The following is a 13,162-nucleotide window of genomic DNA, read 5'->3' on the forward strand; positions in this document are numbered from 1 at the left end:
GTACCGGAAGTCGGTCTCACCGGCATACATGTGTTATTCTTTCAGGATTCCACTTGACACGATAGATAAAACGCAGTCGCTGTTCTTTCTGAGCTCTCCCCATTTGTCATCCTTGTCAAGAAAGTACAGACCCTTTCGACGTTTTCCAACGCCAACAATGGTGCCATCAGGTTGTATAGCGATATCTCTCATATTCTTGTTACCACCACCGCCGAGGAATCGCCAGTGACCATTTATCCCACTACGAATTTTTAGAGAACTGCCTTTAGATAGACCAAGTATACGTCCATCACTGAACACGTCTATCGCCCTAACGCCTTTGCCGTTTGGAACAATTTCCCAATCACTGTGTAAATCAGCACGGACTACCATCTTATGGTGAAGGGTTGTGCCAAGAATTCTGCCATCGGGCATGACAGCGACATCTTTGACACAGCAGCTATTCTCGATTGGTCCTTGCCACTTGCCAACATTTGGAGCTTTCTTTGTGTATAACATTTTGTCCTCACCAACACCCAATAGTGTGTTATCGGGAAGGATAGCTACGGCAGTGACGCAACAACTGTCTTCCGTTTGAAACCAATTTCCGTCCACACGACCTCGGGTAACCAACTCGAAATCACAGTTGACACCCACCATATTAGTACCTGTCAATGCAACATATCATTCGTTAAACACTGTGTGCATAAACATGTCAGCTAAACACTTTGCATATATACTAGATGAAATAACATATGTGGAGTACGAGTGCATAACATAATTTCAAAATTTCATGTAAAATATTTGTGTAGTTAACTTTTACTGTTTAACCAATATTGCAATAAACATGTGATCGTGAAATCTTAAGTATTGTATAACATAATGTACCATACGTTTACACAGAAATGTATAAGAGACTGTGTATGGTCATTCTACACTGAATTTAGTCCACCATGCCCCATTAATTAAGACCACTGTATATACGCATTAACACATGCAAGCGTATAATGTTATTTTTCCGTTTTAAATGCGCATATTATTAATTTAAAATTAACCCTGAGAAGAAGCTCCATATGGCGCGAAACGTGTCTGGTGGTCAAAGCTGTTGATAACAAATGCAGCAGCACAATACGTTTAACAATTTCAGCACGTAGTGTTCCAAGCCATGTCGTGTCGTCAAAGTTCGGGCAAATACAGAAATAAGGGAAAATTCATTCACAAATAAAAAAAAAAGTCTAGCAAACGTGAATGTAACAATCCGAATTTTACATGTTCGAATTTTGTTCCTGTACTCATAACCGTTTTAATGAAGCTGAGCCATTTTAACGAAAACATATGGAAATATGTTTATAGCCGTCACTCTGCTGATTACAAAATTCGTCCTATTACATATTTCAGAGAGACTGCCCAAATTAGCATCTGACTGCACATTCAATCTCTAGACCCTATTTTCAGGCCCCTGGACAAAGTATGCAAACTATACCAGACATAATAATTCGTCATTGTAGATAAAAGAGTGAAATACATATAGCAGCTGAACAGACGTTGGTTTGCTTTTTCCATTTGAATCCATTAAAATTCTCAAGTCCATTTATAATGTGTTCATTAGAAGCCTTTTTACTGCACTTAAAAAGAATAGCTATGTTTATCAGTGTTCAATGTGATTGGTCAAAGGATCCTGGTGTCTTTGTTGTGTCTCTGTTATTATTAGTGTGGAGTGAAACACCAAACCAAAATCATTTCTACTGTGTGTCCTGTGTTGGTGCAGTACCTAAATACAAATAAAATGGTGAAGTTATGTCTCCGCCACCACTTTAAAGAGATACAAGGACAAACTAAGAATTCCCAGTTGTTGTTTTTTTATCAATACGAAATAAACATCAAACATTACCTCTGTCAAGACTTGATACCATGGTAACAAGCAACTGAATAATCAACACACATCTCATGAATACCATTGTGGATATCAAATTCATCCGATAAGGTTCCTCTGTAGGTGAATACAAATCGGTTTCAGATATTAAATTGATTACTTTTGTTGTTTGGTATCAGGATAGTGTTGAATTTAATGTTTAGGTTGATTTTGTTATGATGTTGTCTCCTGACCCAAGTCTATATGTCTGGATGTATAGCTAATTTATATCCTGCAGCCTCTTGCAATCAACTTTAGCCTTTAATAGAAACATATATTATAGACATTTATCAATCTAAACACACATGGTCAACTGAAGTTTTAAAGAAAGATGTCGAATGGACCCAATTAATTATTAAGTGAGGCTACGTTGTTTGTCATTAGTTTGCTAGTACTTTGGTGAAATTTTGACCGAATGTCATTACGTAAAATAAAGTGAAGAGTAATAATAGAATGTAAAATTGAACTGAAAGAATTTCTCGTAAATTAATAATTTCTCACCTCCAGTACAATAATGGTCGAGCTCAATAACCCAATAAAGGCTCTTCTCTCGCTACGTGTCTATGGGTATTCTTTCCTGGGGACAAGAAGTCCTGGATTGTACTGTAGGTCCAGCGTATAGCTTAATTATTATAGAGATGGTACAATAATCGTAATTATTAGCTTAGAGATTAGTTTGCAACAGCTGTGCAAAATGTCAAATACATCATTTTTTTAATTACTGAAGACTATTTTTAGCAATTTGTTACATGGCCATCGACTATAGCTAGACATATAAAGACTGTGACATGTGCCCGTGAATAGAATGTACAACTTTGTACATGTGTAAGACAAAAGCATTATAACATTAACACTTGTTCTTCATAATTCCTATTTCAGTTTTAGCTTCGCTGTCAGCGTGGAGCGAGTCTCCAGGGTGTATGTGTGAAGAGAACAGTATTATCTAGGTAACATTTCCAAGAGTTACGTTATTTAAAGTTATCGCTTTAGCTGTCGGTATATAGAGCAGGTCTGGTGTATGTGTTCATGATGTTGGATTCATATTATTCATTCAACATATCTTCTATTATGTAGATTGAAATACAACCACTAAAGATGTTTGGATCTCGTAAAGTTAAGGTTTAGGAATGTTCACTTTCTTCTCCGAAAATGTTGCAGATAGACGATACTTGAGAAGCAAACAGGTGTGCTTTCTCAAAGTCGCCTAATTTTCTGACATGATGGACAGAATTAAATTACACACGTGCTACCTTACACTGTCAGTAAAGTTACCAATGAGAGCTTAATTGTACGTACACAATGTATTATAATAGGCTGGGTAAATCATCAATACTGAGGAATTTTAATATGTATTAAGAGTTTTATGAGTTGATTACGAGTGTAAGTATAGTGCCACTTGCAGAAATGTAAATATCGAGTTAAGTGTTGAAGTTGTACTGGTGAAGAGTAAACTAATCATCAAATTATAGTAAGATAACCTTTTGTTTGAAAATTCTACCGCTGGGCGGTATAAAATGTACCAACAATAAGACTAGTGTATGAATTAAAGTATCTGTCGCCTTGTAGACATTTCAAGAAAAATATAACGATAATTTGTACATTCTTTTCAAATTTCAAATATGATGTTATAATAATTTTGTCTATCAAAAAAATTCAGTAACTTTCTTTTTTAAGTGTAAATCAAAGACTCAAATGGGCAACAATATTTGTCCAAGCTAAAAGTTAACCATTTTCCTGTGATACATGTAGGCAACTTGGACACGTATCAAACTTGGTGACATGTAGAATAGCGCCATCTACTGGTTTATTGGATGTTTTACATAAAAAGTGACCGATTGTGACCACATTATCACTGAATGTATTGATATGTACTGCATGTATGTTTATAGAATGACGTCAGCTGATGTCATGCAAACTGATGTCTACGTATTATGTGTACATTGTGTGTGTGTGTGTGTGTGTGTGAAGAAATATTGTAGTCTAAAATCCTTTAACGTCACACACACACACGTACACACACACACACACGTACGTACGTACGTACACACACACACACACACACACACACACACACACACACACACACACACACATACCCCCACACGCTTTAACAATACTCAATGAGTTACCTTGGCTGTTTCAAATGATCAACATTTCAGTGTTTATTTTTGACTACTAAGCCTGTCCAGCAACAAATGAACATCACACATCACTAATTACGCAAGGTCATTCCGTGTTTAATTACACAAGTTACGAAACTATGGGTCAATGACTTGACTACAAAATGTACATATAAAACGTGCTATTTTCATGGCCTCTATATTGCTCTGGATTGGGACAATTATGATCCTCGGCTAGCTTCCCACCCCCCCCCCCCCCCACCTTTATGTCTTGATTCTATTCTGTTTAAACAAACATCAGGTATAAAACATCATACATTTCTTGTCACCATCTAAATATCATTTAGTGTTTTGGGTTTTTTCACTTCCATGCATTAGGCAAAGATGATATATACATAGGAATTAAAACATGCTTCGACACACGTATGGCTTTATGAGCAGCATGTCGTGACAGGTAATGTACCAGGCTGCATTACTTTAATCAACTGACATCTATACTCTCTCACCAGTCCTCGGGAGCATCGCTATTAGCTGTTTGTCTTTACAAATATCTACCGCATAATTGTACTAGAATATCCTTGTACTCTGGGCCCTCATCGACTACATAGGCCTATCATTTGTTGACTTGTTACTGTGACTCCGTGTTATTGCGATGCCCCGAGTAACACGTCAACAAATGATTTAGTCCCATTGATGAGTGTCCACAGTACAATGATTATGCAGTAGATATCGGTACATACAAAACAGCCCTTTTAGTGATGCGATGATCCAAGGGCTGTGAGAGAGTCTAAGAGACATCGTGAGTGTGTTTATCCTTTGTTGATTTCAGCCTTGTATATTGTGCCGGGGTGAAACCAAAACAAATGGCAGTAAGGCCTAACAAAAAAAAACAACTGTGTGGTTCCGATTACACTCAATTTTAGAATAGGTGGGGGTAGGTAGATTTTAATTTTATTTTTTATATATGTAATATTTTTCATAGAGTGTCTAGTTCAAGTAGTTATGTTTTCCAGTGTTATCCATATGGTCTCTGTGTTATTGATTTCTTCTCATCAGATGTACAGCCATTACAGATTGGAAGAACAGTTTTATATTGTCTTAAGGGGCAACATCAACAGTTCAATATAATATATCTAACTTAATTGCTTAAGTTTGGGGGTAGAGGGTTTTGGCCAAATTAATTTCTCAACCGTCAAAAACGATTTAACGTCATACTTGGCAAATTTAGTACGATTTCAAGGCTGCATTTACCTATAACACTGCGTACACTCGGTCCGATTTATCAGCGGTACGTGGTTAAAATGGTTTTCTGTTTTTAGCCCCCGTCGGACGAAGTCCGAGGCGGGGGCTTTATAAATTGGGTTCTGTCCGTGCGTGTGTGCATCCGTGCGTCCGTCCGTCCGTGCATGCATGCGTGTGTCCGTCCTCAGCCATATCTCGGACAATCATGGACCGATTCCTTCCAAAATTGGTACATTCATAATTAGATATGAGTTACATATGCACGCTGATTTTCTTTTGGATGCGATGTGGTTTAGCTGATTTACAAACATTTAAAATATTTCACATGTCTGTAACAATAATTTGTAGAGTAAATTGTACATGTGTATGAACATGGGTTCAGAATTGCAATCATCGAATTCAAATTTAGATTATCGAATTCAAATTCAGATTAGATTCGGATGTTTGTAAGAGTGACTTTTGTTTTTTATATCTGCATCGATAAAAGGTAAGGAGAATTATTATTCTTTATTGTCAATGTGCTTTGGATAATTGTTAATCTTTATTGTCAATGCGCTTTGTACCAGTATGAAAACTAGTGCACACTTCATTACATACAATGCATTTCATGCTGTGCCAATCATAATTGTACATTTGTGGTAAATGGTATGTGTGTAAATAAAGCTTTTAAATGAAAGTTGTAAGCGCAAGTATGCATATTTGTTTATCAAAATCATCAAATATGGCCGGAAAACGGTTTATTGTACTTTTTGAGAATTATTTGGTCCCTATCCAATTCGTCTAATATATGAATATGTCTAATAGTGTGAATCCAAATCTGAGAATATTGTGCAAGATCGCCAACGTTATCCAAAAAGAGGCTGATGACGTATGTGCTTTAGATTTCATTCATGAATTGTAGTGCTCGCACAAAATTTCTTCCATTCTCCACGATACAGTAGATTCCGTTGTAAGTTTAACCCTACATTATCAGTGTTCTCCACGAGGGGTTTTTGAGGGGCGCACCGCCCCTCTGTTTTCATGGACCGCCCCTCTGTTTGCGTTCAGCGCCCCTTTGTTTTGATGTGAACGTCTTCAAGAGATTCTATTCAATGCCGTTAATGAAGGAAGTGAACAGCGACACTGCGTCTATCATCATTTATGAACTTATTTATCGCCTTGATTATAACAATGGTAGCCGAAACAAAAACAGTAAATGTAGTACCGTCGTAAAGTAGAAGACGGTATGTTGGTAGTTTCTATGGCCGGGTATATCAAGCCGGTAATTTCCAAGCCTTCCCGTATACGTAATACAGTACGCATACGATGTACGATGTCACGGCAATTTTCACATTGTATCGATAAATACGAACAAAATCATAAAATTTATACATGTTCTTTAGAAATAACTACTCCGGTACGGTTCCATGGTAAAATTTATGTCCTAAATGATCACGTTTGGATGTGAATCGCGATCGTAGTACCACGAGGTAGCTCCAATGTGGCAGCCATGTTTGTTACTGCACGTTTGCACTGAACGTATTCGGTTATTCTTAGCCCAAATTCGTCACATTAAAAATGTACGTATTTCCGGCAAATTTGGATGAAAAATCATTTTCCATTCATGAAAATTAAAAGGATATCAAATTTTAGAGAAATAAAGGGAAATGAATTGTTTTCAATTAATTTTTATGAATGACATGCACCAGATTCAGTAATCAAAAATTGGGGTGAACCTTGATGTATACTACCAATAATTGCAAATTTACCAGGGCAAGTCTGTTTTGGTGTTGGAGGACCTGGGTTTGTTTCTATATCACCTCCAAGCAGGAGCAACATCCTGGTGTAATAATTATAATACAAGTAAAGGCGAAGAATACAAGCGCAGCAGAAGGACAATATCTTTGTTAATTTTACATTGATCATGTAGTGCACAGAATAAAAACTTCCTACAGACTGCCTGTATTGTTGGACACACATTCCCATGATTGTTTTATTGCTAATACCTAGTCAGTAATTTGAAATATAAACTAAGACAATTGGACTTTCTATTTCTAGTTCTTTCAAGTGTTTGTATCCTTGGTACAACTTATAATATTGTAGTGAGTTCTAGGACAAGTTTCTAATAATGTATGTACTGTCCTATCACCTGTCTTTTATTTTATGTATGTACTGTCCTATCACCTGTCTTTTATTTTATGTATGTACTGTCCTATCACATGTGTTTTATTAGATTTTGGTTGTTGTCTTTGCTTTTGTTCTCTTTGTGTTCTCTAGTTCTCTAGTGGTCTATGTTCAGACCAGCAGTTAATTTGGGACGGTGCCCAAATCCTACTTTAACCTCCTCAACTGAAGAGTGTTCTCGGGTTCTGAGAACTTTGTTATTGTATTTATGTCTGTTGTGCAAGGTGTGTGCCTTTGTTGTGTCTGTATGCTTGTAAACCAGTACAGGATCCAACAATTTACTCCTACCACTGATATTGAATTTCATAAAATGGAGAGTGTATTTGAGAGTGCTCTAGAAATTTCATCCCAGTGTATTCTTATAGTGAAAGACTATGGTATGGCATTATTTACTCAAGATGACCAGTTCCACTTGTTCGATCCTCATAGCAGAAGTGATCAAGGTTATTCAATGCCTGATGGACATGCAGTTCTTATCATTTTCAAGACAATACATGATCTCTGTACCCATTTAAGACAACTAACATCAACATTGACTGAGGATTCTCTTGCAAGTGTGGCTTTTGAAATTACTCCTACACTAGTCTATACAACAAATAGTCCAAGTGATTCCTTTAACCTTACAGCACATTATGGGATATGTTCATCTGCCATCATAACATGTACAACTGAAGAAAAGTATATACATAAGACGAAACAAACACTTAAAGTTGATAATAAAAAAAAATTCTCAAAAACAGAAAGATCATGTGCGCGTAAAATTAATGTCGCGAACCCTGATTTAAAGGAAGTACAAATGTATTCAACAGAGCAAGACACATTAACACAATATACTAGTGAAACAGCTTCATGTAGTGTCAAAAGCATGCCACAGGTGTGTAAAACAGACCAATTACAAAGAACTGTTTCACAACCTTTGTCATGTGTACTTAAAATTAATGTCACAAAACCTCATTTAAAAAAGGTACAGATATATTCAACAAAACAACAAACATTAACTCACAAAAACACTTGTGAGATAGCTACATATAGAGTCCATAGCATGACACAGGTGTGTAAATCAGACAAATTACAAAGAACTGTTTCACAAACAAGTTATCAGCACAGTGATAATGATTGTAAAATCATTAGTGATTCTGCACCAGTTACACATTATTATCATCCAATTGACAAATCATGGCAATTTGCAAAAGCAATACTGTTTTCTTTGTCCCCACCAAAACACACTTTATTTTTTGGGGGGCTAGGACTTTAAGTCTCAAACATCCACTGCGGGGGCTATGTCATCTTCGATGGCTTGTTATTTATAATTCAGTAGTATATTGGTACGTTGTTTGAAAGTGGAAGTATACAGTATGAGTCTGAAACGATTTTCAATTTTAGGTCAGTTAAGTTAGAGGGGGGGGGGGTCTGGGATCCGGGACCTAACTTAAGCTTAGATATATTATATTGAACTTTTGATGTTGCCACTAAGTTGATGTCAGTTTCCGCATTCGCTATTTCTTGTGAGACTTCACAAATTTGGCGATTTTATTATTTTTTTCTCAAATACGTAAAAAAAAGTTTAGGGTCAGCAGTGAAAAACTAGATGAGGGTCGGGTCCCTAGAACGAAACAATTATTTTAGGCCTAACAGAGTGACTATCTCTAAGTTTAACCATGCCAGTGAAGTCAGTTTTCATGATCTTTCTTGGGGCAGCAGCGTTCATATATTTATGTGATAAGATATCATTTGTCATTAAATGCATGATAGATAATATGACTATCCAAGATAGAAACATTCTCCATGTCAATCCCATGTCCAGGACAGTCTTTGTTGACCCAGGCTACTTGGTGTCGGCATCTAGGAAATGATGGACGTGAGAGCGCCCTCAGTGGCAGTCTGGGTACTGGAAACTAAAATTATTCTATAATTCACTATACTACAAGACATGACTACTCAGCCATCATTTTTAAAATAATATTTATTTCACACAAATCTTTTTTTTTTAAACTTACAAACACTCAGTAGTTAGAACTGTGCATTTACATTTTGGTCAGAAATAATGTGAATTCTCTCCAGAAAGCTTAAAGGCAAACAATTCAAATCTATTTGTAACTAATAGAGTAAAGAAATCACAAACTGCTGACAAGGTTAAAAAATGCAACAATCTACTAACTGGAGTAAAGTAATCGCATCAAAACTAGAGATTACAGTACATAAACTGGAATTCTAGCCATGCGAACTTTTTAATCATCAAATCTGAATTCTTTCTTGCATATCTACAGCAAACCAATTCACATCACATGACAGATTTCAACCAGAGATTAAATTGGGTGGCACCCGTTGTATTCCCTTTGCATTCAGTTCCTGTCGACGTCGCTGTAAAAATGATCAGAAATACCATTATTTTCAAATGAAAGGATTAAATGCGGTGATTAGCACTGATTAGTTTTGTACATATTTTGCCCACTATATGTACTTCACCTCAGATAGGGGTACCCTGCCCTCCCTGAAATCATGCTTCTGATTAGCTATCCATGCTGAAAAAACTGCCATCAACATATCAGAAATGAACTTGTGAATTTCTTACATAACAAATAAATATCTATCATTTCTCTGCTGCACTGAAAAGTACATACGAGTCACTGAGAAGAGAAGAATTGACAACATTAAAATTTTCCCTAAACATTCAATAATTCTTTTTTTCAAAAGTCTTATTAAAAAAAATAAATAAATAACTGACCAATTTTTAGTATATATATTTGATACTAGATGAAAAACAAAGATCCCAGTTGCAGCTAGTGTATCACAGCTGAAAAGTTACAAAGCAATTCTCCTTGGGTAGACTGTAAGATTTGTTATTATCATTTCATGTATGTTAGCAAGTCAAAAAAGAAACACCCACAAATTTCCATGATTTTATCTGAATTCTCTAGTTATCGTTATCACTATCAGTAATAACACATTCACAAGGACATTCAGAACCCAGTTTGGATTTGGACTAAAATTCAGCATTGAAAAACAGGTGTCTGGCAAAGCTATAGGTAACACTAACAAAAGAATGACCAACTGTATGGACACTACTGATAAGATATCACTAATGCAGAAGTCTGGCATTGAAACCTTGGCCTTTATTATTATAAGGACATCAGACAGCTTCTGATGATGATGGTTTCAGTACATATACCAGTACCTTGACAATACACATTGCAAACAGTTACATCACCTCCCCCCAAGCCAACTCCCCATGCAATATCAGTATCTCTAGATAGAACATGACCAGTCATAGTGTTTTTGCTAAGGTTGGGTAACCCTGGTAAAAGAAATGGAGAAAGGAGTAAAAGTTGCATAGTTTCCCATACAGTCTACCTTCATTTTGTTTGGGAACCCTAGCCTGGAGAACCCCAGTAGATTTTACCTGCTTTTAATACTGCCCTTAACAAAAACACTGAATGACAAAACTATTATTCTATGGTGATTTCATATGGACAAAGGCTACAACCAGAATACGGCACATTGGGACACCACTAGCAAGGTCAAATGTAGAACCATCCAACTGTTTTATGATCTTGCTAATGAGTGAACTTGAAATACTTACCCGGTCATATCTGAAGAGGGTATACAATGCTAGAGGAGGTCCAATGATCCAAAATATACCCATAAATGAGGTCTTTGGCGTTGCTTTGAAATAGTTGTAACCATCAGCCCTAGCAGTGGACCATCTTAACACTGCTGCATCTTCCTGTTGGAAAGACAAGCACAAAGCACATCTACTTTAGGATGCAAATTGGTGTATGTTTACACATAGACCCCTACACAAAAGTAGGGTACTAAGTATATAATTTACAACATAATGTGTCATTTGATTGCAGATTGGAAGATTTGCATATCATCATGTCACAAGAACAAGGCCTCATCCATTATTACACTGCACCATAGACAATGAAGAGGAGATTACCTATAATTATAGTAGTAATAGTATTACTATTAGTGACATACCACATACATGTACATGTATGTGCAAATTTATACTTAACTTCAAACATTGTTTTTTGCAAAGATTGGTGAACTTCGCTGACAGAAAATCAGGTTAAACTTTCAGTTTCATGATATAATGTACCATTTTGAGGTTTGTTTGGGAAACTGGTAAAGTGACCGGGGAACTCCCATAGATTTTATCGAATTTACTAACTTGGCAAAACACAATCCTGCTTGCAGACTGAGTTAGTTAGGACTCGATTCTAACACTGCCCCTTACATAGCTCTGGATGTATATGCTATGGGGTTGACACATCTCCCATCTGCTATGGTTTCTCCCTCTCTTTAACAATGAGACTGCACAGATTTCATGCACACAGAGTTTGGGAATAAAAACCACCCATACCTTTGCTAATGACTATATACATTTTGTACAAGATATACGATATGACAGCTGCTTAAACATGTACAAGGTTGTGTGCATGTGCAATATTGAGCTAATCTGTTTTGCATGACTTACAAATGTACTGTTGTCTGTTTTGCAGCTGAAGCGAACGTTAGACAAGAAATGATAGAATAGACAAGACATAGGTTGAATTTAACGAATCAAAGTTAGTTTCTGTATTTTATATAGTCATTAGAAAGGGTATGGGTGGTTTTTATTCCTCAAATATGTGCAAATGAAATCTGTTCACAGTCTCATTGTTACATGTAGGGAGGAACCATAGCAGAGAGGCAATACATGTAAGTGTCGAACCTCATAGCATATACATAATTCAGAGCTATCCCTTGCATGTACAAGGAAAGCGACAATGTCCTAAATGATCCTGACTTACTCCATCTGCAAGATTAAGCAAAATTACATGTAGCTGCAATAATTGTAGCTCTGTTTTTTATTTACAACATTTTTTATTTAGATTATATTTTGTGTGACTCAACATTATTCCTTTTACAATTTATTTTCTTACGGGGTAAGTGTAGGACCGAGAGTGACATAGCAAAACCGCTACAAGTACTGCATCTAAAGCAAAGTATATAATAACAAACTTTATTTATTCCTACATTGTATATGTACATTTTGTATATTCCTGCTTGCAACATAGACAGTGGAGAAGGGGCGGTGTATGTCAGGACTCGATTCAGACAAAGTTTCATTTAGCCCGTGCGTCGGGACTAAAATTTTGATATCCCATTCAAACCAAGAGACCTCGTCCCGACTTATTCCGGCTGCAACTTGTGCAAGCAGGACTTGGCAAAACACTGGCAAAGGAAGGTACAATGTACAATGTATATTCAATGCTAAACAATGATGATATATGTATAACTATATTTCAAAGTTTTAGTTTCACAGACTCTCTGATTAGTTCATCACCAAACACTATTATTTCACAGTATGTATATACATTCATATTATATATATGCGCTAAAATAATAATACAAATGTAATGTTACATTACGTGAAACTTGGCTAGGCACGTAAACAGGCAAGGTCAACCAAGGGCAATAATGCACTGCTAAAAAATCTTACAAAAAATACAACATCTACACTGGACATGGTAACTTACAATAGTTCCTTCGATATAGGGATTGTGTAACTTCCGTTGAAACTCCCTCCTCAACCGATGTCTGATTTCTGTTCGTTCAAATTCTGCTCGTTTCACTTCAGCTGTGACTCCCGACGCACGGTCCGCCATGATTGCAAAGTGAACCCTTAACTCAACTGTCATTTGTTAACTCGTTTAAAAAACGTTGTGTAACTGTTGTCAATGGGGTGAAATTATCAAGA

General features: G+C 36.4%; 1 protein-coding gene across 1 annotated transcript; it reads right to left on the reverse strand.

Moving 5' to 3' along the window:
• Nucleotides 1-9,409: 9,409 nt before the first annotated feature.
• On the reverse strand, nucleotides 9,410-13,074 carry LOC144432919 (NADH dehydrogenase [ubiquinone] 1 beta subcomplex subunit 4-like). The gene is made up of 3 exons (XM_078121224.1): nucleotides 12,942-13,074; nucleotides 10,997-11,140; nucleotides 9,410-9,777 (listed from the first exon to the last, which is right to left on the reverse strand). Exons 1-3 carry the CDS (start codon nucleotides 13,068-13,070, stop codon nucleotides 9,712-9,714), a joined length of 339 nt encoding a protein of 112 aa, XP_077977350.1. The 5' UTR covers nucleotides 13,071-13,074; the 3' UTR covers nucleotides 9,410-9,711.
• Nucleotides 13,075-13,162: the final 88 nt, after the last annotated feature.

Source organism: Glandiceps talaboti, chromosome 3 (genome assembly GCF_964340395.1).
Source record: "Glandiceps talaboti chromosome 3, keGlaTala1.1, whole genome shotgun sequence".
NCBI lineage: Eukaryota > Metazoa > Hemichordata > Enteropneusta > Spengelidae > Glandiceps > Glandiceps talaboti.